We start from the raw sequence: 23,592 nt of genomic DNA, 5'->3' as shown, positions 1-23,592 counted from the left end.
GAAGCATTTTTTGGGAGAAAAATCCGCACAAAAATGCCAGAAATAAAGGAAATCCGAGACGACCAGGAGATGGGGGACCACGATGCTGAAAAAAAAGGTGCAGCAAAGCTGTACACAGATTCGAAACGTGGAGCCAAGTACTCAGACATCATGCCAGGAGATAATATTCTAGTGAGGCATGAAATTGGTGGTAAGCTAGATACACCTTATTACCATCAACCCTATACTGTTGTATCCAGAAGTGGCAGTATGGTGACAGTCAAGTCTCTGTCTGGAGTCCTGTATAAGAGAAATGTTTCAGGTGTAAAAAAGGTTCCAGTCCAGAGATATATCGAGTGAAGAGGTTGAAAGGTCAATACGAGATGCTGAAACTGAGAGACCTGATGATGTTCCAGAGGCAGATACCAGCACTCCTGATGAAGTGACTAGAGCGCCAGAAACACCTGAAGCCGTGGCGAGCAGTATTTCCGACGCCGAGAGTGAACAACCGAGAAGCGACGACAATATCGCAGGCAAGCCGAAACGAAACCGGAAAGTGCCCAAACGATACGAAGACTTTGTGCCATAGTTTTAATAAGAACTTTGGGACAGTATTTTAATCTTATATTATAAAGTGCAAGTATAAGTGCTGTAGGAAGTAAATTTTATGTAGTTGAGTTATAGTATTACCATTAATTACGATGTTTGTAAGTTTCCAAGGGATATTGGTAAGTGAAGGTAAAGTTTATTTCTGATTAAAGGAGGGATGTCATGATAATGAATATGTATGAGATGTACCGGAAGTCACGTGGTATGAGAGAGAGATAAGAGCACAAGCAAGAGAACAAAGGAAACGGGAGAACAAAGCCACAGAGAAGTTTACCTGATAAAACTTGTGTTTAATGTTTTATTAACTTCACATTTCGGGCCACAAATGTGACAGACTTGAGTTCAGAAGTTAAGGTATTTCCACCCATTGGTTTTGACACACACCATCCTACCCTGAACCTGCAACTACAAGCAGCTAACAGTTCCAATATTCTGGCTTTTGGCACCAGGAAGATGAATGTCAAGTTTGAAAATCATCTCTACACATGTCCATTTATTATAGCAGCAGTATCCCGACCTTTGCTTGGTGCAGATTCGTCGACGTAAGAGGGTGTCAACTAATAGATGGAACTACTTTTCAGTCTATTCCTCTGGCAGATGCCTAGACCTCTACTCTGCACCTTCAAGCATTAGGTAAACCAGTAGATGAATTCTCCAAGCTGTTGAAAGATTTCCCGGAGATTACTACTCCACAATTTTCTGCCTCCACTGAAAGTGTTACTTACCACATTTGTACTAAAGACCCTCCTATCCATGCTGAAGTGTGCTGCTTGCCCCCAGAGAAGTTGCACTTAGCTAAGGAAGAGTTTTCCAAGTTGGAGGAACTAGGCATAATTCAACAGTCCTTGGGCATCTCCATTACATATGCTCCCGAAACATAATGGAGGTTGGCGATCTTGTGGAGATTACAAGCGGCTTAACAATGCCACCATCCCTCATATTCAGGATTTCTTGGCTAATTTGCATGGAGCAAAGAGCTCCAAAATAGACTTGGTGCGTGGCTATCACCAAGTACCAGTAGAGCTAGAAGACATTCCAAAACAACAATAATTACCCCATTTGGGTTGTTTGAATTTTTTTCGACTGCCATTCAGATTAAAGAATGCTGCTCAATCATTTCAATGGGTGATGGATGCTTTAGGATGTGGTATAACCAATGTCTTCATTTATTGCTGACATTTTAGTGGCTAGTGGGACTAAGGAAGAACATTTAAACATCTTTATTCATCTTCAAAAGTTTGGATTGACCATCAATCCAGATAAATGTGTTTGATTTCTTGGGCATAGGATTACTCCGGAAGGCATGACTCCGCTGCCATCTAAAGTGGCCATTACCAAATACTCAAGACCTGTTATGGTTAAAACCCTGCAGAAATTCTTGGGAATGATAAATTTTTACTGTTGGTTTCTTCCAGGACCAGCTCATATTATGAAGCCTCTTTTAGATTTACTGCCCGGAAATGCCAGAACCATCCATTGGACTGAAGAGGGAAACAATGCCTTCTTGAGATGAAAGATTTGCTGACTCGTGCCACTATCCTCAGCTACCCAGTTTTAAATGCAGCAACCACCACAGACACTTCCAGTTTGGCTGTAGGACATGCACTTCACCAATATGTCAACAGGCAGCGTTCTTCGGCTGCCATCTTCGTGAAGCAGAGAATAATTATAGAGCTTTTGATAAGGAGCTTTTGGCCATTTACTAGTCTATTTGAGACTTCCATTGTTTTTTGAAGGCAGAGATTTTACAGCGTATACCGACCACAAGCTTTTAACATTTGCATTTTCCAAGGTCACAGAGCCTTGGTCAGCACAACAACAATGGCAATTATCATTCATTTCAGAATTCTCCAGAAAAATACCACACATTTTCGGAAAAGACAGTGTAGGAGCTGATGCACTTTCCCTCTGGTCCACTCGAGATTTTGTCTGGCAGATTAAGTTATTGATGACACAGCTTTGGCCACAGCTCAAGATCATGAGACGAATGCTTATCAGACTGCAGTCATGAACCTGCAATTGAAAGATGTCCAGTTTGGAGTTAATGGCAAACTACTCCTTTGTGATATAGCAACAGGACCCACGCCCAGTAGTTCCAGCATCATGGAAACGTCAAGTATTCAACATTGTGCATGGTCTCTCACATCCATCAGTTAGATCGACTTCGTATGGTTTTGGACAGGTTCATGTGGCATGGTCTTAAAAAAAAAAGTTACACAAATGGTGAGGTCCTGCATTGCCTACCAAAAAGTAAAAGTTCAGTGGCATACTAAGGCACCACTGCAGTCACTCAGCTTTTTACTCATGTCCACATGGACATCATTGGTCCACTTCCAAGAGTGATCTCTTTCAAGAGGATACTGTCATTTTTTTAAAAAAAACAGTAATAGGTTAACGCAGTGGCCTGAGGCTGTACCTATGGTAGATGCTACTACTATAGACACTTGTGCTCGGGTGTTCCTCAATGTCTCGGTTACCGCCACGTGTTACTTTGGATAAAGGACCACAATTTACTTCCTTGCTGTGGACAGCCTTTTTGCACCAAGCAAGCGAGACATCATACAAATGCCTATCATCCCCAAGCTAATAGAAAGGTGGAAAGATTTCATCAACATCTCAAGTCAGCTTTGATGGCTCTGTTAGAGGACGTGAACTGGGCTGATGAGCTACCATGGGCATTAGAACAAATCCAAAGGAGGATCTCCAAGCTTCATCTGTAGAGCTTGTATACGGTTCATCATTGGTGGTCTCAGTGGAGTTTCTCTCCTACTATTCCAACTCCAATGATAATCCTAAGGAACTCTTGACTAGGCTAAAGGAGACTGTAAGAAAATTCACCCCTATGTCACCATTGTCACAAGGAAAACACTATTCTTTTGTACCTGAAGACCTCAAAAACTGCGTATAGGTCTTTGTCCAAAGGGGAACTCTTGGTCAACCTTTATAGTAGCCCTACTAAAGACTTTATTGGATACTCAGACAAACTAGGTCGACCTGTATTTTGGATTTTGGGGGGAAAGCCAGTCTTTCACTATTGACAGGCTTTAACCATTTCATGTGGACAAGTCTTCCCCACTTTAGCAGCCAACAGCCCATCGCAGAGGTTGACAACCTAAAAGGCAGAGAAACCTTTCTGCCATTTCTGAGGGGGTCTGGTGGCACTACGACTCCCAGGAGGCATCAATCTAGCCATGTGACATCAATGCATGATGATGACATCAGTGCGTGCTTCTGGCTTTTAAAAGGTTGTACAACTGAAGAGTAAATCCATTTGATTCACTCTAAGAACTCGTGTGGTTATTCTATCATGCCCACTCTGATTCCAGTGGCCACACCTGTACATATTCTTCCCAGAAAATGTTTGGAATGCCACATGAATTTAAAAAAAATTCTATTTATTTATTTATAAAATCGCACCCTTGGCAAAGGTGAGCTTCTTGGTTGGGGTGGGGGGGGGTGCAGGTGGTGCCTCCCCTTTCGGTGAGGATATGGTGCCTTACTCCTTGCTTCTGCTCAGCACTGAAAAACTGTGCCACCATGATCAAAGGGAACTCCACTTGGATCTGCCATGATCAAAGTGAACTCCACTTGGATCTGCGTGAATGCGCTGTTGAATAGTGCAACGGACTTGAGGTGGGGGAGGGGGGGGCGGGTTACTTGGCCTCCCTCAGGAGCTTTTTATGAAAGGTCCTGGTATGCACTAAATGCCTCCCTTTAATTCCACCAGCAGGCAGTGGGCTTACAGGAAGTCTGCTCCCAGGAGCAGTTGCACCACCACTTTAATTGTGAACCAGTTGCTGTTGAAGCTGAAAGGGATGGTATGAGTGTGAAATGATTGTATGGTGGTGCTGTTTATTGCCCTCAGTGCTGGGCCCTGTTTGGCATGCTGGTCGTCGTAGGGGGGATAATTGTTTTGGTGTCGGTGTCCACAAGGAAACTACTTTCTGATAGAGTCCTATGTCAGAATGACCACCTGTCACAGCCATTAACAGTGGTTGGCCATGGCATTTCCCTGAAACACCCAGGGTGGCCAGCATCGACTGGTCCCTTGATGGGCACTACCAGTTGCCCCAATAACCACAAGGACAAAGACTGAGTGGAATGATAGGCTTTATTATACAGAAGACTTGAGCTGGCCCAGATCCAAGCTAGGGAAGGGACAGGTGGCTTGACCTTTATGGCCTAGGCCACAGGGGAGGAGCCCAGGGGTTGGGAGAGTGTCATCAGAGGGCAGGCCAGCCTGTGCACTTACCAACCAATGACTATATAAAATCCATATCATTGCATTCACCCCTTCATTTTAAACAGAACCCCCCCACCCACCTTTTTTCAGTGGTGGAACCCACAGACAAATAATTCCTGTCTAACTAGAGGTTCAATCACACCAGCGACTTCCTCCTTTTGTGGGACTGACAGGGGCAGGTGTGTCTGTGCTCTGCTGTTCAGGAGGGAAAGCTGCCATGGGGAGGGGGGGGGGCAGGGGAGGAACTGTCTGGGTCGGGGTGATGACTGAGGGCTCCCAGGGGACCAACTCCTGGAGAGGAGAACTGGGCAGCTCAGTCTCCAGTATTGAGTTCCAATGGGGGGCGTGGTCAGTGGTGGACAAGGCAGTTTTGGGATCTCTGGCCCTTGCCAGGTCTCAGATAGGCATCGGGGTACCTCACAAATGTGTATTGAGAGTTGGCATGTATGAAGTGGACCTCTTCCACCAGTGGATCAGTTTTTATGGGCTCTTGTGTGTCTCCGTAGTAGGACCAGCCCTGGGGTTGCCAGCCAAGGAGGAACCATTCGCCAGTCTCCTAGGGAAAGGAAACAAGCGTTCATGTGGGGTGGTGTTGGATGCAGTGCACAGGAGCAATTGGATGGTGAGGAGCACTTCTGGTAGAACGTCCTGCCAGGGGGACACCGGCATGTTTTTCAGGCAGTGGTGTTCTCCCTCTCCACCTGGTCATTACCCCTAGGGTTATAGCTGGTGGTCATGCCTCTGACCAGGAAGTGCTGTCATAGTTCTTTCACTCATGAATGAGGACCCCCGATCGCTGTGGATCTTCAAAGTGAAGATGCTGCGCAGCGTCTTGATTACCATCACCAAAGTCATATCCAGGTGGGGAATAGCAAAGGGGAACCTGGAGAACTCATCCACCACCTTCAGGAAGTACGCATTCCTATTTGTGGTGGGTAGGGGGCCCTTGAAATCAACACTAAGCCATTCAAAAGAGTATGTGGCCTTAATAAGATGTGCCTTGTCAGGTCAGTAGAACTATAGCTTACATTCAGCACAGATCTGGCAGTATCTGGTCATGGACCTGACAACCTCAGAGTACTGAAGGTTCAGAATCTCGCTGAAGTGGTACAACCTTGTGACTCTGAGGTGGCACAGACAGTCATGGAGGGTCTGGAGGCAGTAGAGATGCACACTGGTGCATGTCCCCAGGATAGGGCATCTGGGGATCAATGAGTTTACCTGGTTTGTACAAGATATCCTAATTATAGGTCGAGAGCTCAATCCTCCACCGAAGAATCTTGTAGTTTTTGATTTTACCCTGCTGTTTAGTACTAAAGATGAAGGCCCCAGCCCGCTGGTCTGTCAGCAGGGTAAACAGTTTACTGGACTGTTAATGTTACCAGTGGCACACCACCTCAACGATTGCTTGTGCCTCCTTCTCGACCAAGGAGGTGTTGTACCTTGGGACCATGCAGGGTGCAGGAGAAAAATGCTACTGGCCTGCCTGGTTAAGTGTGGCAGCCAGTGCAAAATCAGAGGTATCGCTCTGAAGGGATGGACTTGTCCGCGGCGTGCATCGTGGCCTTTGCGATGTCTCCTTGGATCTGATAGAATGCAGCTTTGACTTCCATAGATAATGGGAAAGTTGTGGACTTAATCAGGGGGTGGGCTTTATCAGTGTAATTGGGCACCCATTGTGCATAATAGAAAAACAGCCCCAGGCACCTCGTCAGCACCTTTAGGGTGTTTGGGACTGGGAGCCCCATAAGAGGTCGCATGCGGTTGGGGTCCGGGGCAATGACACCATGTGCCACGACACATCTGAGGCAGGCCAGGCGGTCTGTGTCGAACACAGACTTGTCTTTATTGTACATCAAGTTTAGAGACTTGGCTGTATGCAAGAACTTTGTGAGGTTCGCGTAGTGGTCCTGCTGGTCATGGCCAGAGGTGGTGACATGGTCAAAGTATGGGAACATCGCCATCAGCTTGTGCTCCTCCACCATCCAATCCATAACCCTCTGAAAAGCAGAGACTGTTAGTTACACCAAAAGGCACCCGCAGGAAGTGAAAAAGTTTGCCGTCAGCCTCGAAGCCGGTGTAGACCCGGTCGCTCGGGCAAAGGGGGAGTTGATAAATCAACTGGAGGTCAATGATCAAAAAGACTATTGTGTGACCTTTTTGACCAAGTCAGCTATCCGGGGTAGAGGGTACACATCTAACTGAGTGAAGCAGTTGATGGTTTGACTGTAGTCAATCATCATCTGGGGCTTGCCTGCCCCTCTAACCATAAGGACCTGATCCCCCCCTGCCAAGAGTTACTGAACCTCAGCCCAAATGAATGCCATATCCTCAGTGCTGTAGCGCCTGCTTTTGGTGGCAATCTGTTTACAGTCCAGGGTGAGGTTTGTAAATAGTGACGGAGGGGACACCCACAGGGTGGTGAGGCTGCAGGTCAGTGCCGAAGGCTGGGTGCTTGTTTGGGAGGGGTGTCCGTAACCTGTGGATTGCAAACAGTGAGTGGCGGTTTGGGGGCCCATTCCAAACACCATCATCACACTCCTGAACTGAGTCTGGAAGTAGAGGTCCAGGAGGAATGGCATGCAGAGCTGGGGCATGACCAACAACAAAGTCCTCTTCCCCCCCCTCCCCCACCCCCACCATCACCACCGTCAGAGATGCCACACAGTACCCCCGGATACAAATCTGATGGTCTTTCGCTGCCATCGACAGATCCAGTCATCGGCCATATGGGGATCAATAGCCTACGGGCCACCTTGAGATGCATAAAACTTAGTACTGCCACTATCGACGTGCCCATTCACCTCAATCTGCATCATGGAGTTCGCGATCGGATGAGGGCTGGCTTGGTTCAAAATAATCAATCCCAGGATGGGTGCATCATCTTCGGTGGGGAGGCCTGATATCCAAGATGGCAGCCTTCATATTGGCCACACTGCCAATGTCGATGAAGGTGGAAGTGATGTCATCGTAGCAGGAGTGACATTGTAGATGAGGACTGCTGCTGCATGGATGGGGCAGCAGCAAGTAAGATGGCACTCCCTTACCACACGTGTGGCCAGCACTGGAAGCTCCTCAGTCATACATGCCACACTGCTTTGGGATGAGGCTCTGTACCTGCAGACTTGTTGATATAGCCCTTTTTCCCCACAGCCCGAGCAGTTAGCTCCTCTCACGGAACAGAGGACATGTAGGTGTTTCGCCTTCCCACAAGTGACATCTCGTAGATCCCAACACCATGGTTGGTCAGCCATCTCCAATGCTGACTCCCAGGATGGCGGGCTTGCCTCTGTCTGCAATAGACTCCACATGGCACTGGGCCAGGTCCTGGCTAGTTGGGTCATCCATTTCAGCAGTAGTTGATCCTCCTTGAGGAGACGTTGTCAGATATAGTTCAACCTGAACCTTGACACGCCAACATCCTGGACCAGATCTTTCATGCACTGGGCCCATGGGGTTCCCAGTGGCTCACCAGGCTGCAGTTTTCTAGATGACAGGAGGTAACAGGAGTAGACCTCGTTGATTTTGGGCTTGTATAGCACCCATAGCCCAGCCATCACCTCAGTGTAGGTCACGCAGCTTCAGATGGCCTGGAAAGCCTTCTGGGCAATTCTCTTCCGAGTTGACCACTCCAGCAGCAGCCTCAAGGAAGTTGTAAAAACAACTGATTTACTGTTCAAAGAGTTCCGATGCACCCAGGACTTAAGGATCCACCTCTAGCCGATCAGAGCGCAGCAACTTCTCCATTGCCAGAGATGTTAACATTTTCTGTACAATAAATTGATGTGTGCTATCAGTTACCCCAATAACCACAAGGACAAAGACTGAGGGGAATGATAGGCTTTATTGTACAAAAGACTTGAGCTGGCCTGGATCCAAGCTAGGGAAGTGCAGCGATGGGAGAGGTGGCTCGACCTTTATGACTAGGCCACAGGGAGGAGTCCAGGGGAGAGTGTCATCAGGGGGCAGGCCAGCCCATGTCTTTACCACCCAATGACTATGTACAATCCATATCATTACATTCCTGCACCCCATCATTGATAACAACAATACTGTTGGGTCAGGGGTCCACTTGCCTGTTTGCTGTGACCTTGTTGCTCACTACCATGAAGTATGGAAAGATGAGACACAAGGAGTTGAAGTCAAAGACTGATTTATTGCACTGGCAGCTCTACTTACATTCACTCCTCACTGTTGACATCAGGAGCAATGTCCTGGCAGCGCCAATCTCCAACTGGGCAGCATTCCCACCATTACTTGCTGTTTCCCACCATGCAGCTGATTACCTGGGACAAAAGTCATTGGCCCCTGCAGTCGTCGGCCATTTTGTATACCGGTTCATGTCGCGGTTAGCAGGCCACTACACTATCAACTTTACATGTCATATTTCAGCTTGCACTTCCAATTGCAGAAATAATCTCTTAAAATAAATGTCAAATACACTGGCACAGGCCTTCTGGTATTTGAATTGTGACAGGAAGGTCATGAGGTCAAAGCATACCATGGCAAATTGTCAAATTCAACTTAATAAATATGATAATTTATTGTTTGAGGCCAGAAAACTCACCTCTGAAATAGGTTTGGAAAAAGAAATCAAATTTGGTGATTTTGGTCTGGCTTGCGCCCAAGTCCAGCCCTGTCCCAAAATGTTAACTACTTCTGCCCTCAGACTTAATAATAAACAGTCTCCAAGTTATGAGAGGAAGGCCAACTAAGCTCATGTTGGGACAGATAATATGATCTTGCACATCAAGATCCCCAGGAAAAAGGCAAATAAATTGATTTTGAGAATTTCCTGGCTCATCTGCAACCAAACTTTAATCTTAACCCAGGAAGAAAGGTGGTGTACTTCCATGAAGCCGTCACCAACCCCAGAGATTTCCAATGAAGTCCTGAGAAAGAGGTTTGGCTCCAAATATCAACCATTCTTTTTCTCCTCCTGATGCTGCTCGGTCAGCTGAGTTCGTCCACCAGATTGGGTTTGGCTTCAGATTGCAGCATCTGTAGTTTCCTGTGTGTCTCCCATTGAGCGAACCAGTTATGTTCATTAATTTGTGCCTAAACCTCTCAGGAGATGTGGATTAACATTTTAAATATGTTGATTGATCAATTGCTTTGAAATATTAAAATCACAGGGCCTTTTAAAAATTAATGAAAACTTTCACAGAAATACTATGCTCAGGGGTGCTTTGTACCTACTACTGGATAAAAAGTTTTTTTGGTTTTTTTTTAAAGTCAGAGATTTACCCAATATAGAAACAGGCCCCTCAGCCCACTGTGTCTGTGCCAACAATGAAGTACCTTTCAGTAGTCATCGTATTTATCAGCACTTGGTCATAGACCAGAACATAGATGCTTCTTAAATGTGAGCGTCTGCCCACACTACCTTTTCAGTCAGTGCCTTCCAGTTTTCAAATGCACACTGGGGGGAACCTTCTCCTGCATTCCCTCCATATTTCTTACTCCCCATAAGCCATACGAACACAAGCTATTCTGCCCATCAAATTCACCGCACTATTCCATCATGGCTGGTTTACCCTCACCTTCAACCCCATTTGCATGCCCTTCCACCATAACCTTCAATTACCAGCCTCAAAAACCTAGCTACCTTCATCTTAAATACACCCATGGCAATGAAATCCATACATTCATCACCCTCTGGGGAAAGAAATTCTTCCTCATCTGTTTTAAAAGGACACTTGTATTCTGATGCTCGGCCCAGACTTCCCCACCATAGGAAACAGCTTCTCACATACAAGCTATATAGGCCTTTCAATAGGGTTTAATGAGATCCCCCCTCATTCTTCTAAACACCAGCGAGTTCACTCCTAGCCATTTGTCAGAAGACCAGCCCTTTGAAAAATTGAGGGGCACACATTCCCAATGGCCATAAAAACAAGCATCATGCTCAACCATTTTACCTTTGATCCTTCAAAAGGTTTGCTGGATTATATTGAAGCTATTTTAAGTTAATTAACACACAAGGGTGCTTACCAGGTCAGTAATTATATTGGTCATCAGAAGATACAGGGACAACCATCTTCACACCCACTATCCATGTATTGGATGCTCTAGTCCAGCATTATGAACCTAGTGTACAATGACAAATGTTCCCCAATGCAAACATTCAAATTTCCATGGTCCTGATGTAAGCATTCCACTAGGCAAAATTCTGAGTTCCAAACAATGTTTTGCCTGCACATAGACTAAAGGTTGGCTGGCGCAAGGTAGAGAACAAAATCTTCCTCAAGTTGATTGAGGACACCCAATTAGGCCCAAGAATAGCATAGTGGAACCATTTAACTGTCAAATAAACAGATAATCATCATACCAAAAATGGGGTACTTCAGCTCTCATCAGCCAGGGTTTGCAGAAAAACAGTGCACTGCACTTTGTACCACATTGTGCAGCACTGAAGAAGAACCAGGAATTGTGAGACCATCCTCCAGCTGAAAGGGAGTTGGTAATTTTGTTGCAGCACCAGCCACTCACACTGCTCCTTAGGATTCCTTGTAACTCAATTTATTTAGCTATCACCCAAACTGATGTTATAAAAATATTCAACAGCCACTGCAGTTATGTATTCTTCCCTAATTCATATCTGCTACCAGCCAACCAGCACATCTTTTACCATCAATCAACCACCAACATACAAGGGAAGGTAGCATAAAGTACTGTAAAGTAAAAATGATTTTTGGTCCTGAAAAGGCTGGCGACTGAACATATTGTTGCTGCAATAGATGATATAACCCTAGAGAGATGCTTCCTTTTTCAATATTTTTATTGGTTTCATCAAGTAAATGTTATTTACCACTAGGTATATAACATTAAAGTAAATCTCAAATAATAATGGCATTGAGACCTATGTTAAATTGAGAAGTAGTTTAAAAAACACCATTCCAATCATCAACCCTCTCCCTTCAGAGGCTACTGGCTAAACCAAAGGAAATTAATGGGGGCCTAAAACCAAAAGTTAATTATTTTCTAAATTTGTAAAATTAGTTAAGAAAAGAACCCCATAAGGAAACAAGATTCATTTCACTAGTGGAGCATCTAATGTCAACTACTCCCCTCGCCCCCAAAAAATAAATCAAACAATCAAACATGCTATCATATCAGACACCATGGAGTACAAGTGGGAGGGGCAGCATCTTTCCATCTCATCAATATGGCCCTTCTAGTGATAAGGGAAGCAAAGGCAAATACATGGGATTGTGAAGCAGACAATATCAGACCCTTTGGCCCACTTATTCCAGAAAGAGCAAGAAAACGATGTGGAGTCAATGTTAAGAACTAAAGGCAAGGTATGAAATATCCTTTCCCAAAAACTGGAAAGAGAATGACACAACCAGAACACATAATAGTGAACCTTCTTCAGTTATTCATTTATCACATTTATTTTAGAATAGAATTTAGCCAATTGGACTTTGGAAAAGTGGGCCGGTTACTACCTTAAACTGTATTAATGAGTGTCTAGCACTCAGGTTTGGAACTCAGGTCAAAATAGAATTCCATGTAGCAATTAACTGTTGAAAATTTTGTTCCCATTGTTCTTTAATTCTGTCCAGCAAACTATCCCTAGATGTTAGAAGTAGTTCATAAAAAACTGATAATTGTTTATGATCAGGTTTGAAATTATAAATCTTCCTTATCATGTTAGGTTCTAGGTCTTGAGGGAACCTCAAGATTAAAGAATTCAAGCGGCTACTAACCTGTTAACAACAAAAGTGATGTTTTGGTATTATATATTTGGTGGATAATTGTTCAAAAGCAGAAAGATTTTGGTCAATAAAGAAATCTAAAAAGGATTGGATACCTAAATTTGACCATTGATGGTAACAAATATTTTGAACCAAAGGTAAAAAGGAGGAATGATCCAACATGGGACTAATTAAGAAGAATCTATTGTACCCAAAATGTTTCCTGAATTGAAACCAATTTCTCAATGTATGCCAAATTATCAGTTAATTTGGAAGTTTCCTTAAACAAATTTATAATTTTCTCTTGGTCAGAAATAAAGACTTTATTACCCATGAGATGCCTGCCAAATAAGACTTAATCTACACCTGAGCAGGCACTGACAATGAGGAGAGAGAAGCAGATGGCCCGTGGGAGTGTCTTTGCATGGATTCAAACTTGCTCATGGATAATCCACATTTTCCTCTGAGAAGTTACAAAAGACAAGGCAGTTTTCTTACTAAGGTATCAGATTTTGTTGCCCAAGGTCATGCAGTCAATTCTTTAATTGGATTATTTGAATGTCACATTGCGTCGAGCATATAAATAGAGCTGGTAAATTTCATAAATGAAAAATATGCAATGTTTAGCACTTAATTTTTCAAGATTCAAAGGCTCAAATCTTGCAGTGGCAAACAGCAAATTGCTGCTCATCTCAAAGAAAACTGGTTTTCCAAAAAAAATAGCAATTATCCATTGCATGGATTTCACTTTGCCTGATGTTAATTACATTCTGAAATCTGCTATAGGCAACCTCTGCTGCTCAGCAACAGCAATGTCATCAAACCAGCTGAATCTTCAGATTGTGGGGGTCTTAAAGACAGATAAACCAGGAAATGTAGTACAGCTTCTTCTATAAACTTATGCCAAAACAAGAACAGAAGTCAAAAATTAGTATAAAATTATTTTAAAAATAATTTAAGATCTATGGAGGTTTTACCTTGGTAAAAAGAAATAAAATTCAAGAGATTTAAAATGGTTTTAAAGAATCAGAGAATTTGTTCTGGAGTAATTATTGATCAGAACACTGCTAAATTCTCAGTTATACCTGAAACCAACAATGGTTAGATTTTTCCAAGGATTATTACATCGAGCATATCAAAAAGTTCAAATCAATTAGATGACAGCAGGGCACATTTGTGAATTTTAATAGCAAAGTCATAAGGAGGTGATGTATGATTACCGAGACAAGCTATGAACAGCTGCATTTCATTGTGTATGTCAGGTTTCAGTTCAATGTGTATTGATGATGGGGAGCATTGACCCGTTCACCATCAGTAGCACTACATTATCTAGACCACACATGTCAAACTCTGGCCCGTGGGCCAAATTTGGCCCACGATATAATTATATTTGGCCCGCAAGATCATTTCAAAAATGTATTAGAGGTGGCCCGCTGGCCGCCGCGCCAGTATAGCGCATGCACAGTAATACAACAAATCCCAGAATGCATTGGCGTCAGCCTGCTAATCGCCCCCACCTCCTCTGTTTACATTGCAGGGTCTCACCGTGGACTCTGGTTTTGGGGCCTGGCCGGTGTCAGGGGAAGCCAAGGCGGCTTCCCAGCGCCCGGAACCGGAGGCCTTGGGCCTGACCTCGCCAGGACCGTTGCCCACTCCCCCTCCCTGCCACAGGCTGATCCGCGACTCACGGTGACGGGGCTGCTAATCCACCGAGATGCCGCCCTGCAGCGAGAGCCGATGCCCCCGCACAATCATTGTCCAACCCGATCGCCCGCAAACCCCGCCCTCCCGCACACAGGCCTGAGTAAGTATTATGAACTTTAATCTCAGGATAAAATGATCTTCCAATAGTTTCATGTCAGAGTGATAAATATATTCCTGGTTAAAAATGGTCCTGCACCTGGATACAAGCTCATTAGGCATAAAACTTGAAAAGTGTGTAAATCAAAGGATATCTGTACAAATGGAAAAAGAGCATGGCAAATAACCCTGCTAGAGTTCATGCCCACAATCGGTCACCCATTTGATTGTTTCAGGAATCATGTTATTCTCCCACATTCTCAATAGCCCTCAGATTTTACTATTCGACAGCACACGAGCAACATTTGACAAATCCTCTATAGAGAAATATTATTTATTGAATATTTTATTTCTCATTTGTTAATGCTTCTGGAAAGAGTTTATCCAAAACTATTATTAAACATTTATTTTAATAAGAAAAAGTTTAACATTACATATGTTGAAAGAAGAGAAAACATGCAGATGTTGTTGAAAATTTTCAATAAATATTTAGTTCGGCCCTCGACTTAGTCCAAGTTTTTAATTTTGGCCCTCCGTGAATTTGAGTTTGACACCCCTGATCTAGACCAAAATGTTTTCATGTTTATAGTTTCTCACATTAGATTAACCATTTAACCAGTTTATAATTTACAGGAAGTGCAACTAATAAAAGGCAGCATAGAATCAATGAACTCTTGAAGGTAAGAATATCAAAAACAATTGCACAGGAGGCAGCAATAACCTAAATACAATCGTCTCTCCAGACACAAGTGTTTGATTCTTATCGCCCATGTGGAAGCACTGGATTTACATCATTGCTCTATTGTGCAAAATAGAGCCATTGTGATGTTCATTTCATTATTTTAATTTGTCAGTGGTGCTGGTGTAAATCCAGCTGTGGTTTTTAAAATTAAGTTCTACTGGAGGCAGTGAATAACACTGATGTAAGCATACTTCTTGGTTACACAAGCCCATATTTGCCCTATTCTAGAAAGGCTTCTTTGAAGACAAAATCTCAGTTTCACACTGGAGAGCTGCTAGCACAGAGCTGGTGTTAGGACCTTGGAATGTCCTAAACTGTCAGTTATAAGCCACTCTCTTAGTCAGCAGGACAATGAAAGATGGATGTAAAAAATGTTTAGCTGGGGTTTATTTAAATTAATTCTGAATCTTTATTCAACAGAAGCTGTTAGGATTGGACACCGGTGAGATTGCAAGGAACACATGATATAGACTGGATCATTTAGCCCAACTCATCCATGAAAACATTTGTATTTCACTGGAGCCTACAAATGTGGGTTAAAATAAATCCCCAATAAAACAGTTTATATTAAAAAATCCTAAACTATTACGAGACTTAAATCCCTAATGCACAATAAGATCCAAGAACAAAAATAATTAAATATCAAGGTCTTACAGGAAATAAAACAATTCAGGACCATTTCCAACCTTGATTGTAATTTAGCAAATAAGAAGTGATTTTGATGACCAATTTACTTTACACCAATCCTTTGTTTTATCTCTTTTGGGCAGAAATATATATAATTTTTAAAAATCAGATGTCAAGTGGGATGGAAGAGTTCAGAAATATTGATAAAAAAAAATTGGCCACCCAGACAGAATAAATTGCTTCCTGGATGCTACAAATTCCCTCTTTGACAATGGATAAACCAGCAGACTCAAATGTGAATTTCGTGCTTTTAAGGAAGCAAGGAAAGGAAAATTTCTCCTGTTATTGGACTGTTGCCAGAGGTTTGGAGTACTGCAAATATTACACCATTGTTTAACAAATCAGCAATAAAACAATTATTTCCCAGTTTAACTGGGTGGTGGACAAACTATTGGTATATATTCAGTGGGATAATTAATAACAAATGAATAAGGGACAGTCAGCAAAAGTTTAAGGAAATAGTGTTACATAAATATATTTTTTTTAAAAGAGGTAACTAACAGTCTACAAGGTTAATGGGTTTGTTGTCTTTTTGGAGATGAACAATGCTTTTGTCAAGTTTATAGATAGCAGCTGGTCAATAAAGTAAAACCCTAGAGAGAGTGGCAAATCAGATCCAAGATTGTCACAGTGGCAAGATGCAGTGGGGAATGATGCAGTGGGCTCATGGCCAGAAGGGCTCTATAGGATTACTGCTTTTGTATCTTGCTTTTTATGTAGATTTCAGCAATTTTGGTGGTAATGAAATATATTTATGTAAAAGACAATAAAAAGGTTTTCAGAGGATAAAGGTTGGCAGACTGCAGGAAGATGTAGACATAATGACCAATTGTTTTAACAAAGTAGATAATTATGAGCCAATGTATTGTGGAGGTTCAAAAAGGCAAGGGAACACACAACTAATGGCATAATGTGGCAGGATATTAATGGTATAGGGGAATTTACAAATCTCTTCAATTTGCAGTACAGGACACAGGAACATAGAACTGTTATAGGCCAGGAGGAGGCTATTTGGTCCATTATGTCCAAACACACTTTAAAAGTGACTCACAAGTTCCAATCATTGTTCCTTACTCCATAATCTTGAATTTTTTTTATTTTTAGAACATATACTTGTTCCATTCTCCCTTAAATATCACTGGGACCTGCCCCCACCACATTTGCAGGCAAGACTTCCAGATTCCAACCACATGCAGTTTCCCCCACCCCCAACCTGCCTTCCCCACCCCCAACCTGCCTTCCCCACCCCCAACCTGCCTTCCCCACCCCCAACCTGCCTTCCCCACCCCCAACCTGCCTTCCCCACCCCCAACCTGCCTTCCCCCACCCCCAACCTGCCTTCCCCCACCCCCAACCTGCCTTCCCCCACCCCCAACCTGCCTTCCCCCACCCCCAACCTGCCTTCCCCCACCCCCAACCTGCCTTCCCCCACCCCCAACCTGCCTTCCCCCACCCCCAACCTGCCTTCCCCCACCCCCAACCTGCCTTCCCCCACCCCCAACCTGCCTTCCCCCACCCCCAACCTGCCTTCCCCCACCCCCAACCTGCCTTCCCCCACCCCCAACCTGCCTTCCCCCACCCCCAACCTGCCTTCCCCCACCCCCAACCTGCCTTCCCCCACCCCCACCCTGCCTTCCCCCACCCCCACCCTGCCTTCCCCCACCCCCACCCTGCCTTCCCCCACCCCCACCCTGCCTTCCCCACCCCCACCCTGCCTTCCCCACCCCCACCCTGCCTTCCCCACCCCCACCCTGCCTTCCCCCCAATGTTTTCCTCCCCTAAACTATTCCTCCCCTAATGTTTCCCCCTAAACTATTCCTCTTTCAATCTTAACCCTTGTCTGCTGGTTTGCACCTCAATGGAAAAAGCTGATCTACATTTATTTTGTCTATACCCCTCAATTTTAAATACTCTATCAAATCTCCTTCATTCTTTTACACTCCATGTGAAAAAAATGTACTATAATGTTTAACCTTTCCCTCCAACTTAATTGCTGAAGTGCAGACAGCATCCAAGTAAATCTTCTCTGCACTTCATCTTATTGATACCTTTCCTGTAGTTAGGTGAACAAAACTGCACACAATGCTCCAAATTTGGCCACACCAATGTCTTGTACAACTTTACCATAACATCCTAACTCCTGTACTTAATATTTTGATATATGAAGACCAACATGCCAAAAGCTCTCTTTTACAACTCTATTCACCTGTGTTACCACTTTTAGGGAATTATGTATCAGTATTCCCAGATTCCTCGGTTCACCACACCCTCAATGCCCTACCATTTACCAGGGTTGCCCTTTTAAAATGCAACACCTTACACTTCTCAGCATTAAGTTCCATCTGATATTTTTCAGCCTATTTTTCCAGCTGGTCCAGATCCCTTTGAAAACCTTCTTTGCTGTCCTCAGCACCTCCTATCCGTGTCATCTGCACACTTGATCCAATTTACCACATTATCGTGCAGATCTTTGGTTCTCAAACTTTCTTTCCACTCACATACTACTAAGTAATCCCTATGCCAAAGGTGCTCTGTGATAAGTAAGGGATGGCTTAAAATGGTATGTGAGTGGAAAAAGTTTGGAAAAACTACTGTTTTAATCATACCTAATTGACTTGTTATGTGCATGGTTTCACAACTCTAAAGGAAATAGGTCAGTGACAATTTTTCCTCAAATAAAATATTTCAGAAACAATTGGGTCTAGAGCCGTGATTCTCAACCTTTATTCCCCCACTCACGTACCACTTTATGTAATCTCTTACTACTCACAGAGCACCCATGGCAAAGAGATTAATTAAGGTGGTATGTGAGTGGGAAGAAAAAGGTTTGAAAAGGACATCCCAGCACCAATCCTTGAGGCCTACCACTAGTTAGTCTGAGAAGCAATCATCAACCACCACCCTGGCTTCTGCATAGCCAATGTCAAATCCTCAATGAATACAGAGCATCTCAACCTCCCTGACTAACCTCCCATGTGGGACCTTGTCAAAGGCCTAACTAAAGTCCATGTAGAAAACATCCTTTCCTTAATCACCTTTCCTAGTAACCTTTTCGAAAAACTAAGAGATTGGTTAAACACAACCTATTACACAAATAGCCACGTTGATTATTACAAGATAAAGGAACAGCAGTAGACCATTTGGCCCATTGAATCTGCTCCACAATTCAACCCCGGGCTAAACCATTCTCACATCTAGTTCCAATTTCCAGATTTTCCTCCCATATCCCTTGATACCCTGACTAATTAGTTATCTATCAATCTCCTCCTAAAACTCCACCAATGATCGGACCTCCACAGCTTCCACAAATCCACAACCTCTAGCTAAAGAAATTTCTCCTTATCTCAGTTTTAAATGGGTACCTTCTAATTCTAAAACTGTGCCCTCTTGGCCTGGATTCACCTACCAAGGGAAACATCTTATTCACTTCTACTTCAACCAATTCTTTCAGCACATTCCTAATTTCTTGTAAACTATCCTTAATTAATCCTTGGGAATTCAACTACTTGTATATCTGATCTCTTAAAATGGATATAATTTCCAGGGTTTACTAAACCCTTTACTAAACAGAAAAACATGAGCTACCTGCCAATCCTCACACCACACCCATGGCTAAGGACATTTTAAATATTACAGCCAGAGTCCTTGCAATTTCTTTACTACCCTCCCTCAAGTTATGAAGAAACACCTCGTCAGGCCCTGGGGATTTATCCACCTGTATTTGCTTTAACACAGCAAGCACCTCCTCCTCTAATCCTTATCACCTCCTTGACCTTACTGGTTGTTTTCCTAACTTTCCTCAACTCTGCCAGTTTCCTAAGTAAATATTGATGCAAAACCCATTTAGGATCTCCATTTCTTTTGGCTCCAAACATAGCCGGCAACTCTGATCGTCAAGGAGCTCAATTTTGTCCCTTACTATCCTTTTGCTCTTAACATAGCTGTAGAAACCTTCAGGATTTTCTTTCACATTGTCTGCCAAAGCAACTTCATCTTCTTTTAGCCTTCCTGATTATTTTCATGAGTTTCATTGCATTTTTTATACTCAAGTAAATATTTATTCCATGTTGCCTCTACCTGCTATACAGCTCTCCTTCTGATTCCCAGTACACCCATGTCTGATAACTTTGCCTTTGATCCTGACAGGAACATACAAAGTATTCTCAAATTTTCACCTTTTAAGGTTTTCTACTTACCTCACACATCCTTGCCATAAAGAAATATCTCAATGCACCATTCTAGATCCTCATTTCCTCAAAATTAGCCTTTCTCCAATTGAGAACATCAACCAGAGTCCCAGTTCTATTGGTCTCCATAATTAACTTGAAAATAAGGGCATTATGATCCCTTGTCCCAAAATATTCCCCTACTCATATCTGTCACCTCTCCTGTCTTGTTCCATAATAAGAGATCTAGTATCACTTATTATTGATGGCATTGAGGGTAGAACTGAGGAATAGCAAGGGGCAGAAAACATTAGTGGGGGTGGTATATAGGCCTCCAAATAGTAGTGTAGAGATGAGGGAAGGCATTAAAAGAGAAATTAGAAAAGCATGCAATAAGGGAACAGCTGTCATCATGGGAGACTTTAATTTGCATATAGATTGGACTAGTCAAATTGGTAAAAATACTGAGGAGGAGGAATTCCTTGAATGTTTATGCGACGGTTATCTAGACCAATATGTCGAGGAACCAACTCGAGAGCAGGCGATTTTAGATTGGGTATTATGCAATAAGGGGCTAATCAACAATCTTGTTGTACGAGGCCCTTTGGGTAGGAGCGATCACAATATGATCGAATTCTCACTCGACATGGAGAGTGAGGAAATTAAAACCGAGACTAAGGTCCTGAATTTAAATAAAGGGAATTATGATGGTATGAGACAGGAGTTGAGTAAGATTGATTGGGTGGTGTTTATGGGGGAGTTGACTGTGGATAGACAATGGAAAGCATTCACAGATCTAATGGAAAAATTGCAAAAATCGTTTTTATGCCTTTGGCATAAAAATAAACCAAAAAAGGTGACTCAACCGTGGATAACAAGGGAAATTAGAGACAGCATTAGGTCCAAAGAGAGAGCTTATCAATTGGCCAAAAAAAGTACCGCAACCAAAGACTGAGAGCAGTTCAAGATGCACCAAAGGAGGACAAAGGGATTAATCAAGAGAGCAAAAATAAATTACGAAAGTAAGCTTGCGACAAATATAAAAACCGACTGCAAAAGTTTTTATAAATATGTCAAGAGGAAAAGATTGGTAAAATCCAGAGTAGGTCCCTTGCAGTTGGAATCAGGGAAATATATAATGGGGAATAAGGAAATGGCAGACCAATTAAATTCTTACTTTAGTTCTGTTTTTACAAGAGAGGATACAAATAACCTTCCAAGGATGTTGGGAAACATAGAGTCTAATGCAAGGGAGGAACTGAAAGAAATCAGTATCTCTAAGGACATGGTCTTTTGATGGGATTGAAGGCAGATAAATCCCAAGGGGCTGATAATCTACATCCTAGGGTACTTAAGGAAGTGGCCATTCAGATAGCAGATGCTTTAAGAATTATTTTCCAGAACTTGATAGACTCAGGATCGGTACCCATGGATTGGAGGGTAGCTAATGTTACCCCATTATTTGAAAAGAGGGTAGAGAAAAAGCAGGGAATTATAGGCCGGTGAGCCTTACATCAGTAGTGGGCAAAATGATGGAATCCATTATTAAGGATGTAATAGCGGAGCATATGACTAGCAGAGAAGGGATCATACAGAGTCAACATGGATTTACAAAAGGTAAATCGTGCTTGACAAATCTATTGGAATTCTTTGAGATGGTGACAGGTAAAATAGATGGGGGGAGAGCCAGTGGATGTGGTGTACCTGGACTTCCAAAAGGCCTTCGATAAGGTCCCGCATAAACGAATGGCTTCCAAAATCAAGGCTCATGGGATTGGGGGCAAAGTATTGATGTGGATTGAGAACTGGCTGGCAGGTAGAAGACAGAGAGTTGGGATAAATGGCTCATTTTCTGAGTGGCAGGCAGTGACCAGTGGGGTGCCACAGGGATCTGTACTGGGATCCCAGCTGTTCACTATTTACATTAATGATCTGGATGAGGGGATTGGAGGTATCTCCAAATTTGCAGATGACACTAAGCTAGGAGGGGTTGTGTGCACGGAAGAGGGAGTCAGGAAGCTCCAGAGTGATTTGGATAAATTGAGGGACTGGGCAGATACATGGCAAATGCACTACAATGTGCATAAATGTGAGGTTATCCACTTTGGTAATACAAACCGGAAGGCAGATTACTATTTGAATGGCAATAGATTAAGAGATGGGGAAGTGCAGAGAGACCTAGGGGTACTTGTACACCAGTCTCTGAAGGCGAGCATGCAGGTACACCAGGCAGTTAAAAAGGAAAATGGTATGTTGGCCTTCATATCAAGAGGGTTTGATTATAGGAACAAGGATACCTTACTGCAGCTGTACAGGGCCTTGGTGAGACCCCACCTGGAGTATTGTGTGCAGTTTTGGTCACCTTATCTAAGGAAGGATGTTCTTGCAATGGAGGGAGTGCAGAGGCGATTCACCAGGCTGATACCTGGAATGGCAGGAATGACTTATGAGGAAAGATTGCGCAAATTGGGATTGTACTTGCTGGAGTTTAGAAGATTTAGAGGGGATCTCATAGAGACATATAAAATTCTGGCAGGACTGGTCAGAATGGATGCAGATGGGATGTTTCCAATGATGGGAAAATCCAGAACCCGGGACCATGGTTTGAGGATAATAGGCAAACCATTTAGGACCGAGATGAGGAGGATTTTCTTGACCCAGAGGGTGGTGAATCTGTGGAATTCATTGCCACAGAGGGCAGTAGAGGCAGGTTCATTAAATATATTTAAGAGGGAATTAGATCTATTTCTTCAGTATAAGGGTATTAAAGGTTATGGAGAGAAGGCGGGGACGAGGTACTGAACTTTATGATCAGCCATGATCTCGTTGAATGGCGGAGCAGGCTCGAAGGGTTGAATGACCTACTCCTGCCCCTATCTTCGATGTTTCTATGTTTCTATCACATTCTCTCTAGTTGGTCCCTCTATATATTGATTTGGAAAGCTTTTCTGTAAACATTTGACAACCTCCAAGCCATCCAACCCTTTACATTTATGGGAGTCACAGTCAATATGTAAACAGTCAAAATCTCTGCAATCACAACCTCATTTCCTGCAACTGTCTGCTCTTACTACAGATATGCTTCTCCAATTCTAATACAACACCACAAGTGTGGTTATACCTTTTCCATTCCTCAGCTCCACACAGTCTCAGAATATCACCCCTCTGGTCTGTCCTGCCTGAGCACAGCTGTGATATTTCCCCCTTTCATCACCCCCATTCTATTGCATCCAAAGCAATGGAAGCCCAGAATATTTAATGGCCAGTCCTGCAACCAAGTTTTACTGATGGCCACAATGTCATAATTCCATATGCCAATCCAAACTCAACCTTGTTTGCCTTTCCTACAATACTCCTTGCATTGAAATAGATGCACTATATATTTTTAGTATCTATAACACAAGACTAAACAATGGTACCTACTTTATTTTTTTATCTATTTACTTTTCAAAATGATTCTATTATTTTCTTTTGGAGCTGTTGACAGATTGGCGTTCATTATGGGAGGAATATAATATTGGAATCTCAGAGAAAAATATTGGAAGAGTATAAACTAGATATCAGAATTGGATATAATTAGAATTCTGTAATAATGGTAAACATGGTAAAATTTATTAGTATCAACATAAATGGTTTGAATAACCCTATTAAAAGAAATAGGAAACA

General features: G+C 43.0%; 1 protein-coding gene across 1 annotated transcript in view; it reads left to right on the top strand.

The window, feature by feature from the left end:
- The window catches only part of LOC138751700 (G patch domain-containing protein 8), a 140,876-nt gene that overhangs the window by 64,039 nt on the left and 53,245 nt on the right, over positions 1–23,592 (top strand). The window contains exon 3 of the mRNA XM_069914334.1: positions 12,844–13,033. Within this exon, the coding sequence (XP_069770435.1) occupies positions 12,956–13,033 (78 nt within the window). The 5' untranslated portion in view covers positions 12,844–12,955. The remainder of the gene's footprint in view (positions 1–12,843; positions 13,034–23,592) is intronic.

Source organism: Narcine bancroftii, chromosome 1 (assembly GCF_036971445.1).
Source record: "Narcine bancroftii isolate sNarBan1 chromosome 1, sNarBan1.hap1, whole genome shotgun sequence".
In the NCBI taxonomy this organism is placed as follows: Eukaryota; Metazoa; Chordata; class Chondrichthyes; order Torpediniformes; family Narcinidae; genus Narcine; species Narcine bancroftii.
Note: the sequence above shows the minus strand (reverse complement) of the source record. Positions and strands in the feature narration are given on the sequence as shown.